Source organism: Tympanuchus pallidicinctus, unplaced genomic scaffold (genome assembly GCF_026119805.1).
Source record: "Tympanuchus pallidicinctus isolate F22 unplaced genomic scaffold, pur_lepc_1.0 scaffold4, whole genome shotgun sequence".
In the NCBI taxonomy this organism is placed as follows: Eukaryota; Metazoa; Chordata; class Aves; order Galliformes; family Phasianidae; genus Tympanuchus; species Tympanuchus pallidicinctus.
Window position 1 is genome coordinate 48534196 of NW_026294758.1, and position 14758 is coordinate 48548953.

At 41.4% G+C, this 14758-nt stretch overlaps 2 protein-coding genes across 2 annotated transcripts in view; one reads left to right on the top strand and one right to left on the bottom strand.

Annotated features, from left to right (window-relative positions):
• The window catches only part of PGM5 (phosphoglucomutase 5), a 69966-nt gene extending 61562 nt beyond the window's left edge, over positions 1-8404 (top strand). The window contains exon 11 of the mRNA XM_052701538.1: positions 6890-8404. Within this exon, the coding sequence (XP_052557498.1) occupies positions 6890-6979 (90 nt within the window). The 3' untranslated portion in view covers positions 6980-8404. The remainder of the gene's footprint in view (positions 1-6889) is intronic.
• Positions 8405-10089: 1685 nt separating this feature from the next.
• TMEM252 (transmembrane protein 252) lies at positions 10090-14170 on the bottom strand. The gene is made up of 2 exons (XM_052701543.1): positions 13821-14170; positions 10090-12847 (listed from the first exon to the last, which is right to left on the bottom strand). The coding sequence occupies exons 1-2, from the start codon at positions 14168-14170 to the stop codon at positions 12592-12594; spliced, it is 606 nt and encodes a 201-aa protein (XP_052557503.1). The 3' UTR covers positions 10090-12591.
• Between the last annotated feature and the right edge of the window lie 588 nt (positions 14171-14758).

Consider the following 14758-nt stretch of genomic DNA (forward strand, 5'->3'; position numbering starts at 1 on the left):
CCAATTTGTATGTTGGCCAGACAGTAGCTATTAATGAATAGAAAGGTCTCTCAAATCTTAATTACTATCTTATTTTAGTAGCATCTTAATATAATTAATTGGCTAATACTTTCCAGATAGAACAAATAAATTATAGCTAACTGGCCAATTGGTCAACAACATTAAAATTCAAGAGAAAGTAGTAAAATATGCTAATAACTAGAAGTCCAAGGCCACTGATAAATGTGAATAGCAGTGACTACTAACCACTCTATAGTCAGTTGAAATAAATGGGCAGAAGCAACTTCGTGATGACTTGGGAGCTTAAGGATATTTACTGTCTTTCCATGACTAATTCAGTTCTTCCTAATGAGGAGCGATTAATGATAAATGACTGTCATGTCCTATGCAAAGAACATTATTGCTGTGAGCAGTCTTAAATCACAGTGTATAGTGGTGTTGCTGTCTGCTTCTATGCGGGCTTGCGGGCTTAAACAAAGTATTTGAAACGATGCCCAGCTCTTTTCTACAACTGGAACATTCCTCTTAAAAAGGGAGCAGCAAATTTGCTGCTTCTTATTGTTGCACCTTCTAATGATGCACCTCATTGCTGTGTATTACTGAGAAAGTTGCTTTCCAGATAGCTTGGAAGACATTCTTAAAAAATGACGTATTTGGCTTCTAACATCCAAGCAGGCATCTGGTGAGCAACTTCAGGAAGTTATTGCTTTATAACAAACAACAAACTTCTGTGTAAAGTTTTAGACTTTGTGCTCAGAAATTGATCTTTGTATATATTTAATAGAATTGTTTGGCTGTGCTAAATCAAAACACAGATTGAAAATCTAGAGATGATAGGTTGAATAGGCCCAAAGTAGTAAAACAAGATTTTTTTGACCTTTCAATTCTTTTATAGCTTCGTTTTATAGATCAACTTACTCCCTGTTTATGGATTGCAGCAGATGGTTCCTATCTGCCTGTCCCTTGTCGAGCCACCTGGACACATTATTGAACTTGGATAAGATTCAAGCATGAAGATTCATGTACAAAGATCAAAAATGAAATGATTCATTATGCAGAGTTGTTTTTAATTGTCTCATTTATAAAAATGGTGTTCCCTTCAATCACATGGTTCTACTGCTGTTGCAGGCTAAATACTCTGGGAGTGGTGTAGTGCATAATCTGAATTACTCTGAGTATGAACTAATCAGCTCTGTTTACAATATTTTATCATTCATTATCTGAATTGCACTAGAGATAAATAGGTGTTGTAGACCCTTCAGTCTGTATGATACAGTGAATCACAAATGAAGCAATGGCTTTTGCTGAAGATTGATAGGTGTTTGTTAGCTAAAGAATCACTATAGTAGCAGCAACTACACAAGAGTTATTTCATTGTGCTTTTGTCCAAAAAATCAAACCAATTAAAAAATGTAATTGGAATCAAAAGTGTCTTCATCATCCAAAACTGAATTTCTGAAAGAAAATTTGAATGTCAGTAGAGAGAATTTTTTTGGGGTGGACCATGGAATGTATATAAAAGGATTAAGATGATATATAATTATACATATGTAAAGATTGTACAAAGGGATTGTTTCTCTCTTGCAAGTATGACTTTGTGCAAGAGCAGGGAACTGGAATCAATAACGTGTGAATCCTTTTCCCCAGTATCATTTAATAGAGATAAAATTAAAAGTTTCTATATGGTTCCGTCAAAATACTGTTAACAACCTCTAACCATGAGTGCAGTTTATTAGAGTTACGGTTTCTCTGTTATTCTTTGAAACACTGGATCTTTTAACATGGCTCTTGCTGGATGTTGATATGTGATTTGAAGAGTTTATATTAAATCTTACCTTTACTACTTTAATTCATCCGTTCTTCTTTGAAGGCTTGTGGAATAAGGATATTTATATCTATTTGATTGCACTATGGTATAATACATTATATGCATGCTACTCAGATAATTTGGCTTCCAGATCTGCCAAAAGCCTTCCAGTGAACAGATTTCAAATCAGTTGGAACTAGAAGGAGTAGATTTTTTTTTTGTTATGTTGGAAAAACATATCGTGGCAGTAATTATGAAATATTTTATGAGTCAAGAAAATGAGTTAGCTAAACTTAAGTTTCAGTCTGGACTATTCTAAATACTAGAAAAGAATTAATCTTTTGACAAGAGATATTTCCTAACACCACCTAATTTTCATTTTCCTCTTGTATTTTTCACCCCTTGCACAGGTTGTCTTCCACTGCCGGGGCAGAACAGCTGTTTTCCTGGCTCTTACTATCATTTTATTTGAGTTTGCAAAGAGTAGTTAGTAGTTAGACACAGATAGCAAGGTGGCAGAGATATCAATTCCCTTTTCACCTCAGCAAACGTGTTGCATCATTATAATGAATCATTATTATAACATGGCCAGTTCTGTAAATGTTACAGACCCAGGTTGTCCCACTATTAACCAGGTTATGCACGTGGCTTAAGATTTTCTAGGACCAGTGACTGCAGCATAAACTTTTCCAGAGACTCCTGCTTTTTTGGAATGCAGGACCTGACAGTGATATGTCCACTGGGCAGGCACATTGAGCTGAGCTGTGTGTTTAGCTCTTTATATATATATCAGCCCTGAAGAAGATCTGGTGTGGTGATGTCTGCTTGTTAATTCAGGCAAAGTCATGCCTGAATCTTCAAGGCTTACCGTTATTAATAAAACAGTAATAACACCACCTAGCAAGTACAGCTTTTGGTGACTTCAATCTACAAGCATGTGTTTCTCAAAGCTACCTCAAGGATCTGGAAAACTACTTTAATTGACACTAAATATGAAGGACCAGCAGCTGAAGAGGTAGAATTTTGGATGTGACTGCAGCTTTTAGAAAGGGAAAATGCAAAGATGGAGAACACTTGGCATATCTCCTGTCATGGCAGAGTTCCAAATATTGAACTGCAGTCCTTCTTTGACAACTTCATGCTGTGCTGAGTTGTTTATCTTTCTTTAATGTGAACAATTGTTCTAGGAAAGTGAATTGTGCTGAAATATGTACTATGCCAGCTCTGCTTAGAAATCAGTAGCATTATAATTTCAGAATATTTGTTCTGAAATAATTATTGTCCAAGGAGTGATCTTTGTGTCAGTAATTCAGGTGCCTACATGCCCATATACTGTAAGTCACATAAAGGCTTAGCTGATGAATGGTGCCCCAGCAGTACATTCTTTCAGTGACTAATTCAGATGGCTTTCTGTTGCCCCTCTCTGTGGTCCCAGAACACAGTAATGATACGTACATAAATAACTGACCCCGTGTTTTGAGTGTTATACCTTGTTCATTTACTTGGGTACATTTACAGCTGAGAGAGACCAAAATTATGCTGGTGAACTTGTTGCTGTATGCAAAATGCAGATAAATACAGTAAGAGAAGACAGAGCAAAAACGTGAGAACTCTGAGAGAATAGTAGTTACTTGTGATCACTAGAATGGTTTGTGTCCTGTTGATGTTGCTGCTATTCTCTGAGTGTTTTCGGATTTGTCTGTCCTAGATAAGTTCTGAGAATTTCTTTCCACTGATAAAACTGATGGGGCAGCTTGTTTTTGAGTGGACTGAGAAATGTTAGCTTAACACCTATGGAAAATGACTGTTGCCAAATTATGTAAAACTTACCCACATTTCATTTGGCATATTCAGCTCTTTGTCTCTTCATCCTTGTTCTGCTCTGCTTTTGCCATTTTGAAAATAATGCTGTTTTTTAACATCTGCAAGATGAAGAAAGTGTAGTTGAGGCAAATGGGAGGAAAGAACTAATACGAGTTTTTATCTGTTAACTAGTATGATTGTAAGCAGCAGAATATTTTAATGGTAATTGGAACCATTTGGCTGAAGAGCAGCAGCTAAGATATTTTTGTAAATGAGTATCACCTGATTGGATTTTGGTTTTTGTTGAAAGCACTGAGGAGTGCTTTGTTTGTTTCGGTGTTTTTTTTTCCCCAGTGTCCATTTGTTCAAGAAACGAATCACAGAATCACAGAATGGCCTGGGTTGGAAGGGACCTCGCGGATCATGAATCTCCAGCGCCCCTGCCACATGCAGGGCCCCCAAGCTCTCCATTTAATACTAGATCAGGCTGCCCAGGACCCCATCCCTGGGGGACACGGCTCATTACTGGCCTCCACCTGGACATGGAGCCATTAATCACTACCCTCTGTCTGTGGCCTTTCAACCAGTTTCTTATCCATCAAGTGTCCACCAATCAAATCCACATCCCTTCAATTTGGATATAAGGATGTGATGGGGAACCATGTCAAAGGCTTTGCTCAATGTAAATGACATCGGTCACCTTCCCTTTGTGCACTGATGCCACCACTCCATCATAGTAGGCCAACAGATTGGTTAAGCATGACCTTCCCCTGGTGAAGCCGTGCTGGCTGTGTTGGATCACACGCTCATTCCTCGTGTGATCAAGCATGTTGTCCAGGAGGATCTGTTCCATGATCTTCCCAGGCACAGAGGTGAGACTCACCAGCCTGTAGTTCCTTAGGTCCTCCTTGCTCCCTTTCTTGTAAATGGGAGTGACGTGACCCTTCCTCCAGTCATCCAGGACCTCACCTGACAGCTGCAACTTTCCAAATATGATGGAGAGCGGCTCGGCAACCACCTCAGCCAGCTCCTTCAGAACCCTGGGATGCACGCCATCTGGCTCCATAGATCTGTACACATTCCGTCTCATGAGGCAATCTCATACTTGCTCTGCCTTTACAGTGAGGGCAGATTTACCACCCCAGTCCTCACCAAGAGGTTTAGGGATGCAGGACTCAGGGATGTGAGAAATATTAGAATCCTGGCTGCCACTGAAGACCGAGGCAAAGAACTCATTCAGTACCTCAGCCTTCTCTTCATCTGTTGAAGCCAGTTCTCCTTTTACATTTACTGAAGGAAGTACATCATTTTGGCCTGTCTCTTCTGGCCAACGTACCTGTAGAATATCTTCATATTATTTTTCACATCCCTCACCAAGTTCAGTTCTGCCTGTGCCTTGGTTTTCCCAACCCCACATCTGCGAATCCAGACAGCATCCCTGTATTCTTCCCAGGTGACACGTTCTTGTTTCCAGAGCTTGCATGCACCTTTCTTTGCCCTCAGTATGGCCAGCAGGTCCTTGCCGATTCCCTACCTCCTCTGCCTGCTTTCTTATTCAGAGGGACAGAGGGCTTTTGTGCTCTCAGGAAGTTATCCTTGAAGAGTAGCCAGCTCTCCTCAACATCTTTGTCTTTAAGGACAGCATGCCAGGGATCTTGTCCAATTTCTTGAACAGCTTAAAGTTCACTCTTCCAAAGCTCAGGGTCCTGACCCCACTCTTTGCCAGATCCACATCCATTGAGATCATGAACTTGACCAGGGCATGGCCACTGCAGCCCAAGCTGCCTCCAAACTTAACGGCTTTAATGATCTCCTCTACATTGGTGAGCAGGAGGTACAGCAGCTCTTCACCTCTGGTCAGTCTGTCCAATACCTGGACCAGAAAGTTATCATCAAGGGATTCCAGGAGCCTCCTGGACCTCTTGCATCTCGCTGTGTGGTCTTTCCAACAGAGTAAAGCTAGATCAATAAGGATTTATTTTTTTTTAATTTTCCTGTAGTTTTTAGAATAGACAGGTCAGAGTGTTCTCAAGGAAGTGACAGAGGAAGTTCAGATGTTTTATTCTTGTTTCACTTCTCCTTACTCCATGACGTGGGATGGAAGGAATGATAAGTCCTTGTAAATTGGCAGATTTTACTTCTTACTTCAGCAACATTTTCTCACGACATGAATCTGTACTCCATATATTAATTTCCTCTATGCACATTTTATTTCATTGGGCTTGTATTCGATTTCAGTCATAATTCAGTTCACTGGTATCTGCAAATCTGGAGTTTTTTGAACAGTGATGTATCAGACTGCTTACACTTGTACATAACTTAGTTTAATCACCAACCTATTTGTTGCCAATGAAATGCAAAATGTTGCTTCATGACTTTGCTTGCAAAGTTGTTTTGTCTCCTCACAATTTCATTTAACAGTCTGACCGTTTGTGCAGGTGAAGCAAATACTACTACGGTCAGAAACTGCTGTGTGACTGAAATGGATTTAAAGAACTGGTAACATTAAGCTTCTGAAAAGAAATCTGTAAAGTTAAGCTGTTTAGAGTCACTGTTTTATTTGCTTTTCAAACTTGACAGATTTAAGGCTGGAATATAGTTTGAGACAAAAGAATAACTTTTGAGAATCAGAAAATTAGAATATTACTTTTGCAGTGAAATATATAGTTCTCTGAAAATCAAGTTTTTTGCACAAAACTCATCTTCTGTCAGGTCATCTTTCCATCTAATATAATTAACTGGGAGAAGATTATTAGTTGAAAAATCATCTTTTACTTTGTTTTTGTATGGTTCTATCTTAGCAGTTATCTGCACTCACCAATCTGAACAGTTTCATATGTAGAGCCACTTTGTACAGTCAGCAGCCCTGAATTTCAGAATTGTTGCTTGTTGTCTTGCTTTTATCCTAGTTTGTACATCACTCATCAGAACAGAAATAATTATACCGAGGTGATCTCTAAACTGTTTCATACAGAAGATTTTACAAGAGCTGCTCTATTCCTGTTACACTGAGACATTATTACTGTGGTGTATTTACTGGTTTCTCTTTGAAGCATAGTGTAGGTATAATGAATGTGAAACTTCACAAAACTTGCTTGGCACAACACTGCTATCAAGTACACGACATGGCGTAAGTGCATCAACTCTTCAGTGATTATTTAATGATTTGCTACTATTACACAGAATCAGAAAATCACTACTATGGTAGGAGAGGAATTTAAATAACGTGTCTCTTGATATTTCTGCTGTATGTAATTCATTTCATTTCTTCCTCTTCAGGCTGTGCTGAGTCCTCTTATAGCGATCGCACTGAAAATATCTCAGATCCATGAGAGGACGGGGAGAAAGGGACCCACTGTCATCACCTGAAGCTGTGGAGGATTGTTAAAACAGAGCCAAAAGAGAAACAGCAAGGAAGAGACAGGACTTTGCTGAAACATGTTAGCTGTTTGTGCCTTATGTGGTTTAAAAACTTTTCTTGGGGATAGAGGGAGGTGGAATGAAAAATTCAATGTCATGTCAAGCATATTCAGTTACATTGATCTCCAAAGACAGTAGTATATTGACTTCTTTGTTTTACCTGTAATATCTTTCTTTCAGATAACAATATAATCACAGAAAAAGTCCTTAACTCCTAAATGTTGCCAGCGATGTGACAGAAAAGGCAAACTGCTTATTTTTGAATACTACGATAATAGTTGAGAAATTTCAGTTATGGAGAGAGGGGAAGAAGCTGCAAAGCAAAGACATGTTTGGGATCCTTGTATCCTTATTGTTGGTTTACAGAGACGTATGCAGAACATGTCTGGGGCCTAAGGGCTCTGTGCTAAGCTTTGTGAAGCGTGCATTTTCTCATCTGACATCACTTCTCCAATCTCTCATGTTGCTCACAAATACATGCTGGCAGCAGTGTTGTATACACACTTGCACATGCTCTCAAAGAAAGTGTCATCCCATATTTTTTTAACCCTGCTTTTAAAGCATATCAGTCCTGCTTGTGCCTTTGCGTTTTCTTGATTTTTGACTTTTGAGGCAGTTGTGCTGTAGAAGCTGATTGTGTCCTTGCAGCAGTATGTTGGGTATAGAATCTTGGCTGTCTTTTGTGATATTCCTTATGCCAGAAGATGAAGCTGGTGCTTCTTATGTTTGAAAGACAATTGCTTCAAGTTCAGCAATTTTACAGAAAGAAGTTAGGATGGAAATTCTTAAAGTCTTTGCAATAGTCATGTTCCATTTAGCACAAAGTGGCTAGTGAGGTGTGTAGTGAAGAGGAAATGTAAACAAACACAAATAACTTGTATCATTCAGCAGCTAGACTCAGCTTTTGTTAGTTCTTTTCTTACAGTGGATCATGAAGTAAAAAGTTAGGGAGTGCCAAGAGTGAAGAGATGACCTGTTATGAATCTGAGAAGGACATCTGGGGATATAGACATCAGCATTTTTCTGCTTGTGAAATGATACTGCAGTTCTAGCTACACGCAAAGACTTTATGCATGTGACTTGTTTGAAAGCTTTGCTTCCTTGGGAACAGTGTGGTCACTTGTATGATTTCTTAAGGTGGCTTTGTTCCACCTGTCTTTCCGCAGTGTGTTTCATTTCATTGTGGCTGTCAAATCTAATGCAATTTATATAACATTGCAGCAAAAGAAACTGGTTTTGATTTCTTTCAACACTTCTGTCAAATAAATTCTATGACACTAAATACACAGTAAAGAGAAATGCTATATTTCTGTCTTGTTGGCAAGACACACTGCACTTTCAAGCTTCCTAATAAAACTGCTTTTCATACAGTTACACTGTCTTCATGATTGACTCTAAACAGATGAGCACTCAGAGATGGGACCCCTCTGCCTCTATTGTTGGTTCACAGTTTTATCAGGTCTGGAAATTGTAATGGTTGTTCAGCTGCAGTTGTGCTAGCATTTATTTGGACAGTAATTTTGTCTCTCAGAACATGATATTTTTGAGTATCCGTCACTAATTAGCAAACAAGTTTGCAAAATGCAAAGAGAGATAAAGGAAATAAAGGGAGCACAGTCTAAGAAGGATAGATGCACTTATGTATTGTATTAAAGAAAACTGCCCATAATCTCATGTGCCTATTGACATATGAACTGTGGTGATGATTTTATAGTCACATATAGTCTGTATTAGGCGCTGTAAGGCCCATTTTGGAGCAGTATGGAATGATGACTGACAACTCAAGCAGTTTACAAAAGCACAATAATTGAGACTGAATTATTGAAAACAATGAGAGCATAATGCCCATGTGATTAGAAACAGCAGATTGTTTTGAGTAGTCTCAAGGAGGGAGCGTGGTTTTTATATGCAAACTGCTTACATCTGCTCTCCAGCATCATGTGGTTTGAGCTAACGCATAAAATAAGAGGAAATTGTCCCCTAGCACAGCCAAATGGTTACTACATTTTCCCTTTGGAGTGGTGTCCTTCTAAAAGAGAATTAGCGGCAGCATGAAAAGCTCGCTGTGTTCACAGACAGCTTGGATGGCAGCAGTGCTCACAAGAATTACAGGATCACATATCATTAGGGCTGAGAGGGACAGTCTAGCCCATCAGGACAGTGGTCAAAGAATCATAAGATCATAGAATTGTTAAAGTTGGAAGGGACCATTAAAAGTTACCTAGACCAACTCCCCTGCAATGAACAGGGACATCCACAGCTAGATCAGGTGCTTAGGGTCCCGTCCAGTCTGACCTTGAGTATTTCCAGGGATGGGGCATCCGCCACCTCTCTGGGTAACCTGTTCCAGTGCCTATCATCTGTATTGAAAAAATCTTTTTCCTTATATCCAATCTAAATCTTTTAGTTTGAAACTATTTTCCCTTGTCCTGTCACCACAGACCTTAATAGAGAGTCTGTCCCCTTCTTTCCTGCAGTCAGTCCCCTTTAGATAACATGAAAGGCAGCTCTCAGATCTCCCCAGAGCCTTCTCTTCTCCAGGCTGAACAGCCTCAGCTCTCTCAGCCTGTCCTCACAAGAGAGGTGTTCCACCCCTTGGATCATTTTTGTCACCCTTTTCTGGATGTTCTCTAGCAGGTCCATGCCTCTCCTGTCCTGAGGACTCTACATCTCAACAGTGCAGAGTAGAGAGGCAGGATCACCTCCCTTGACTTGCTGGCCATGCCTCTTTTGATGCAGCCCAGGATGCAGTTGTCCTTCTGGGCTGCGAGGGAACAGTTCTGGCTGTTCAGTTTTGTTCTCCCTAGTTCAAGAAAGATTGAGGACAACTGGAAAGATCAGCTGAGGTCTGTAGATGTGGTTAGGGACCTGGGTAATCTCCCTTGTAAGGAGAGGCTGAGGGTGTGGAGTGTTCAGCCTGGTGAAGGGAAGACTTAGAGGGTATCTTATCAATGCTTTTGAATATCTAGAGGGTGGATGCCAAGTGGATGGGGCCATGATCTTTTGAGCAGTGCCCAGTGACAGAACAAGGGGGAATGGACACAAGGAAGAAAACAAGAACGAACTTTACTTTGATAGTGACAGAGCATTGGAGCAGGGTGCCCACACAGGCTGTGGAGTCTCTCTGGAGATACTCAAAACCCTCTTGAATGCTGCCTTGTCCAACCTACTGTAGGGATGCCTTAGCATGGCGTTGCGCTAGGTGATCTCCAGAGGTCCCTTCCAATCTCTGCCCTTCCAATCATGGATTCTGTGATTCTGTGACATATTTCTTGTTATCTGAAATTATTTACTACAGTGGCCTGGATGCAAGTTTTCTTCTGTGATTTTGCAAAAGGAAGGAAGGAAGCATGTGACAAAGGATGAGTTCAAGCTTGTCCTCTTTCCAGTACTTTGAGTCCCATTTTTATTCCTCACAGCTCTTAAATAAGAGCAATTCAAAAAGCAGCTGCTTAAATAACAGCAAATCTAAAAGCTCTGCTTTTAGAGAGCTTAGAGAGGGGCCTGTGCAGGTTTTTCCACCATGCTAGTTCTCTCTGAGGAGTTGCACACATAACCAGGATTGTCTGTTTAGCAGTTAGGAAGTGTAGCAACTCCTAAGGTTTTGTACTGTGTACTTTCCTTTAACTGGGGGCACCTTGTATCATACAAGCAAATGCATGGCATTGGTTTTAAATCAAAATTTATTCACAAATTCAGTAGTAAATTACCAAGTACTAGTGCTTCAGAACAAAACAAGTAGCTTACAATATATGCTACAAAAATACTCAGTTACTACAAATGTTACAAATTCCAGACAAAAGCTGGTGAATTAGTAGGTTTCCCAAGTCAGCGATTGTTATAAAACCACAAATGAGGACTTTCAGCCAAAACTCCTTGTGAGACACAAGACATTTAGGACTGGTAACAGCATGAAGCTCCTTACAATCATAGAATGTTTTGAGTTATAAGGGACTTAATGGATTATCAAGTTCCAAGCCTCCTGCTACAGTCAGGTTTGCCAGCTGTTAGATCAAGTACCAGCTCAGGCTGCCCAGGTCCCATCCAGCCTGGCCTTAAACACCTCCAGGGATGGGGCATCCACAGCCTCTCTGAGCAGCCTGTGCCAGCACCTCATCACACTCTCAGTGAAAAACTTCCCCCTTGCATCTAATCCAAACACTGTTTAAAACCATTCCCCCTTGTCCTATCATTGTAAAATGTTAAACAGGATTTCCCTCCTGTTCATAATCTTCCTTTAAATACTGAAAGGCCATAAGAAGGTGTCCCCACAGCCTTCTTTTCTCCAGACTGGACAAGCACAGTTCTCCAGCCTGTCTTTATAGGAGAGGTGCTCCAGCCTTCAGGTCATTTTTGTGGCTTTCCTCTGGACCCTCTCCAACAGTTCCACATCCTATACTGGGTGCCCCAGGCCTGACACAGTACTCCAGATGGTGCCTCACATGGGCAGAGCAGAGGGGTACAATCACCTCTCTTTCCCTGCAGGCCACCCCTCTCTGATGCAACCCAGAATACCACTGGTCTTCTGGGCTACACTCACTGCTGTCACACGTTTTTCATCTACCAGAACCCCCAAGTTCTTCTCAGCAGGGCTGCTCTCAGGAAATTCTCCCATCATTAGCATCTTTCTCGCAGCATACGAAATGACTCCTATTGTCAGTGACATCGACTTTTCTAAGATTTGTTTGCATGTCAAGAGCATTTCTGTGCACGGGAAGCAGGAAAAAAAAAAAAGTAATACTTTTTATGACAAAACAGCTTGTTAGGTTTTTCATTTATGGCCAATTAAAAAACCACAATATTAAGCAGTAGGGTTTTTTTTCTTTCCTATTTCGTGCAAATCTTAAAGGATCTGATTTTGTAAGGTAACTTTCCTGCTTGCATATTTCCTTACCTGACTGAAGATATCAGACAACAGTGATTAAGTAACAAAGCCCCTGGTGCCTTCTGTGTAGAATTGCTTCAGCATTGAGCTTTAAAGCCGTAGTTGCAATGAAGCTAGCAGATGATTTCCCACTGATTTCTGTTTCCTCAGAGCTGCTTACTGTTACATTTCTTTCAGAAGGATTTGCAGTTACACCGACACTGTAATGGACAGGCTGTCAGAGCAGCAGTGCTCGCACCTAGTGGGAGGGGCAGGGGTTGTCTCTTACCCACTGGATAAGCACCAGCCTCCAGCGAGTGCCTCCCGCAGGCTGCGCAGTAACAGCAGAGTGTATCTCTCCATGCACCTACCTATGCTCTCCTGACATAGCCAACAGCTTGTTTGCTCTGAGTCCCTTGGTAGTGTTACACAGAGGTGACTATTTCCATGTGAAGAAACACTGTGATCACATTGGGTGGCATTTCCTTAAGCAAACGCTGCAGACCTGTGAATCTCCTTTTTTGAAATGCTGAGCACCTTTCTGCTTTCCCCCTCCAGCTTCCCTCAAATATGAAAACAGGCAGTGCTTTTCCCGGGTGGCTCTGACCTGGGTGATGCAGGCCCAGGCAGCACTGACTGACGTCCCTGCCCGGCTGTCCCGTGCTCTGTCTGAGGTCCCTTGTCTGCCTGTCTGCTGTCAGCAAGCATTGTCCTGTGCGGGTGCACAAGCATCTGACTCCTGCATGGGGCTCAAGACCTGGCCAGGTAGTTCATATGGTGGGGGCTGCTCTGGCTCGTTAGTCTCACTGACAGGCTCTGTGCTGCTCTCGCTGTAAGGAGGTGGTGGAATGTTAATGACTTCTTGCTCTTTTGGTGCAGAGGCCACAGGTAGTGGGAAGGTCTGCTTCTCAGGGTCAGTGCTGTCTTCATAGGATGGCGGGTAGAAATCAGGCCTGAAAGAAAAGCAGCAAACCAAAATGAAGTGCATCATGGTGAAACGTGAATTGTCTCTGAGAGCTTGGTGAGGAGCTATCTGCTGTGTTTCCAAAGTTCAGTTGAGGCTTAAGCTTTATATGGAAACCCAGGCAAGGTTCAAGACGTGCAATACATAAATGCAAAGGAACTGGCATAGCTGGGCTCATTACCCGTATCTTTCTCCACAAACTTTTGTTAAAAGAAGAAATTCAGACATGAGAGAGTTCCCATGAAATACACATGGGTGTATTTTAGCAAGTGCAAGAGATAAGTTCCATTTGGAGAAAGAGAGAGATCACTGCCTGAAGTAGCTTATTTATTTAGTGTTATAATAATCATTACTTTACACAGTTTTAAATTACACATAGCATATTCCTGCTTGTCTAACCAAAATTTGCTGAATATTGTACGCAGTGTTTTCAGAATACCCACTGCCAATGTTTCTGGTGTGGTTTCCACAACAGTCTGTGAAAACTAATCTGTATCCAGTGACCCTGTAAAAAAAACACTCTCAGGCCCAGCACCAGTCAGTGTAAGAAAATGTCTCTCTGAGCACCAGACTTTGCTCCTAAATAGTGGGAACAATTATGCAATAACACTTTAGCTAGGACCATATAGGGAGCTGTAGCTCACTGCATACTTCCTTGAGCAGAGTGGCTGGAATAGCGATATGGGAGCACAGCCTGCAGGGCAGAACCCGTGTGGTCCATTGCAGTGCAACTAGTGATACTTTGGCAGGATCTTCACTGCTGTCAGCACGGCTGTACCTGCTCCCACTATGAATGCATTTGAAGCTTTCTGAGCAACCTGCTATGTTTTCAGGGATATACCTTACCTTACTTGCTGTTTTGTATTGCTTCTGGCTCTTGCATTGCACTTCTGTTCTCACAGTATGCTTAAAGCTAAGCATCTCTCCCAGTCATTCATCGGCAGCAGTTCTGTAGCACGTACCTGTCTATGGTGCTGACACGGAGCTCTGTAAGGCCAGGGTTTCTCGTGAAGATGTTGCTGAGGCCCCCGTATTTCATGGCTTCATGGACCATGCTCCAGAAAATGCCAGTCACAAGGAGCAGGAGTCCCAGAGCTAACAGGCAGTAAGCAACCAACGTGCTATTCCTGCATCTGCATGCAGAGGAACTTGTGTAGATGCAAAGGATTCCCAGGCAAATGATGGAGAAACTGAGTAAGAGCACAGAAAGACGAATGAGGGAAAAAACAACATTTTTCATGTTTCCCAGCAGACACAGCACAAAGCTCCCACCCGTTGTTTGTTTACTGTGTGCCTCAGCTGTGCTTCTCATCTTTGTGCAGCACTATTTTATACACATCAGCCCTGACTGGCCTTTGGACAATTAAGAGAAACAGACAATTTTAAGATACTCATTAACTCTGTAAGATACTCATAATCTCTTTCGAGATTAATTTGTAATCTGAAACCAGCAAACAAACTTCCTGCACCAGTTTTTTGCCACTGCTACCTCTGGAGTTCTTACTGAACTGCTGCTTTCATCACAATGAACAGTGGCCACGCACTTTGCTGGTTGGTGAATGACGACTTCTGTATCTATCTGTCTTAAAAAGAACAACAACAACAAAAAAGGAACACAAAACACTGTTGAGATGCAGATAAGGGCAGAAAGACTGCCAGGTAACCTATGGCTGATATGATAAACCATGCGAAGTCAGTCAAGTGCTTCCCACCTTTCAGTACCTTCTCAAAATCCCATCAGGCCATATTTCCTGTCACCTAGTTGTATTTTCTGATATGGGTATTCAGAACTCATGTTCACATATAGTTTCCTGAAACTCATGCTCGCATGTTGTTTCCTTACTGTATGCTCTCAGGTCAGTTATTCTGACAAGGAAATAACCTTCCCACTGATTGATTA

Excerpts from the sequence above, each read along its gene's own strand:
- TMEM252 (XM_052701543.1), bottom strand. The coding sequence starts at position 14,170 with ATGAGAAGCACAGCTGAGGCACACAGTAAACAAACAACGGGTGGGAGC. Across the intron at positions 12,848-13,820 it reads CGTGTCAGCACCATAGACAG|GCCTGATTTCTACCCGCCAT; the intron begins GTACGTGCTACA and ends CTTTTCTTTCAG.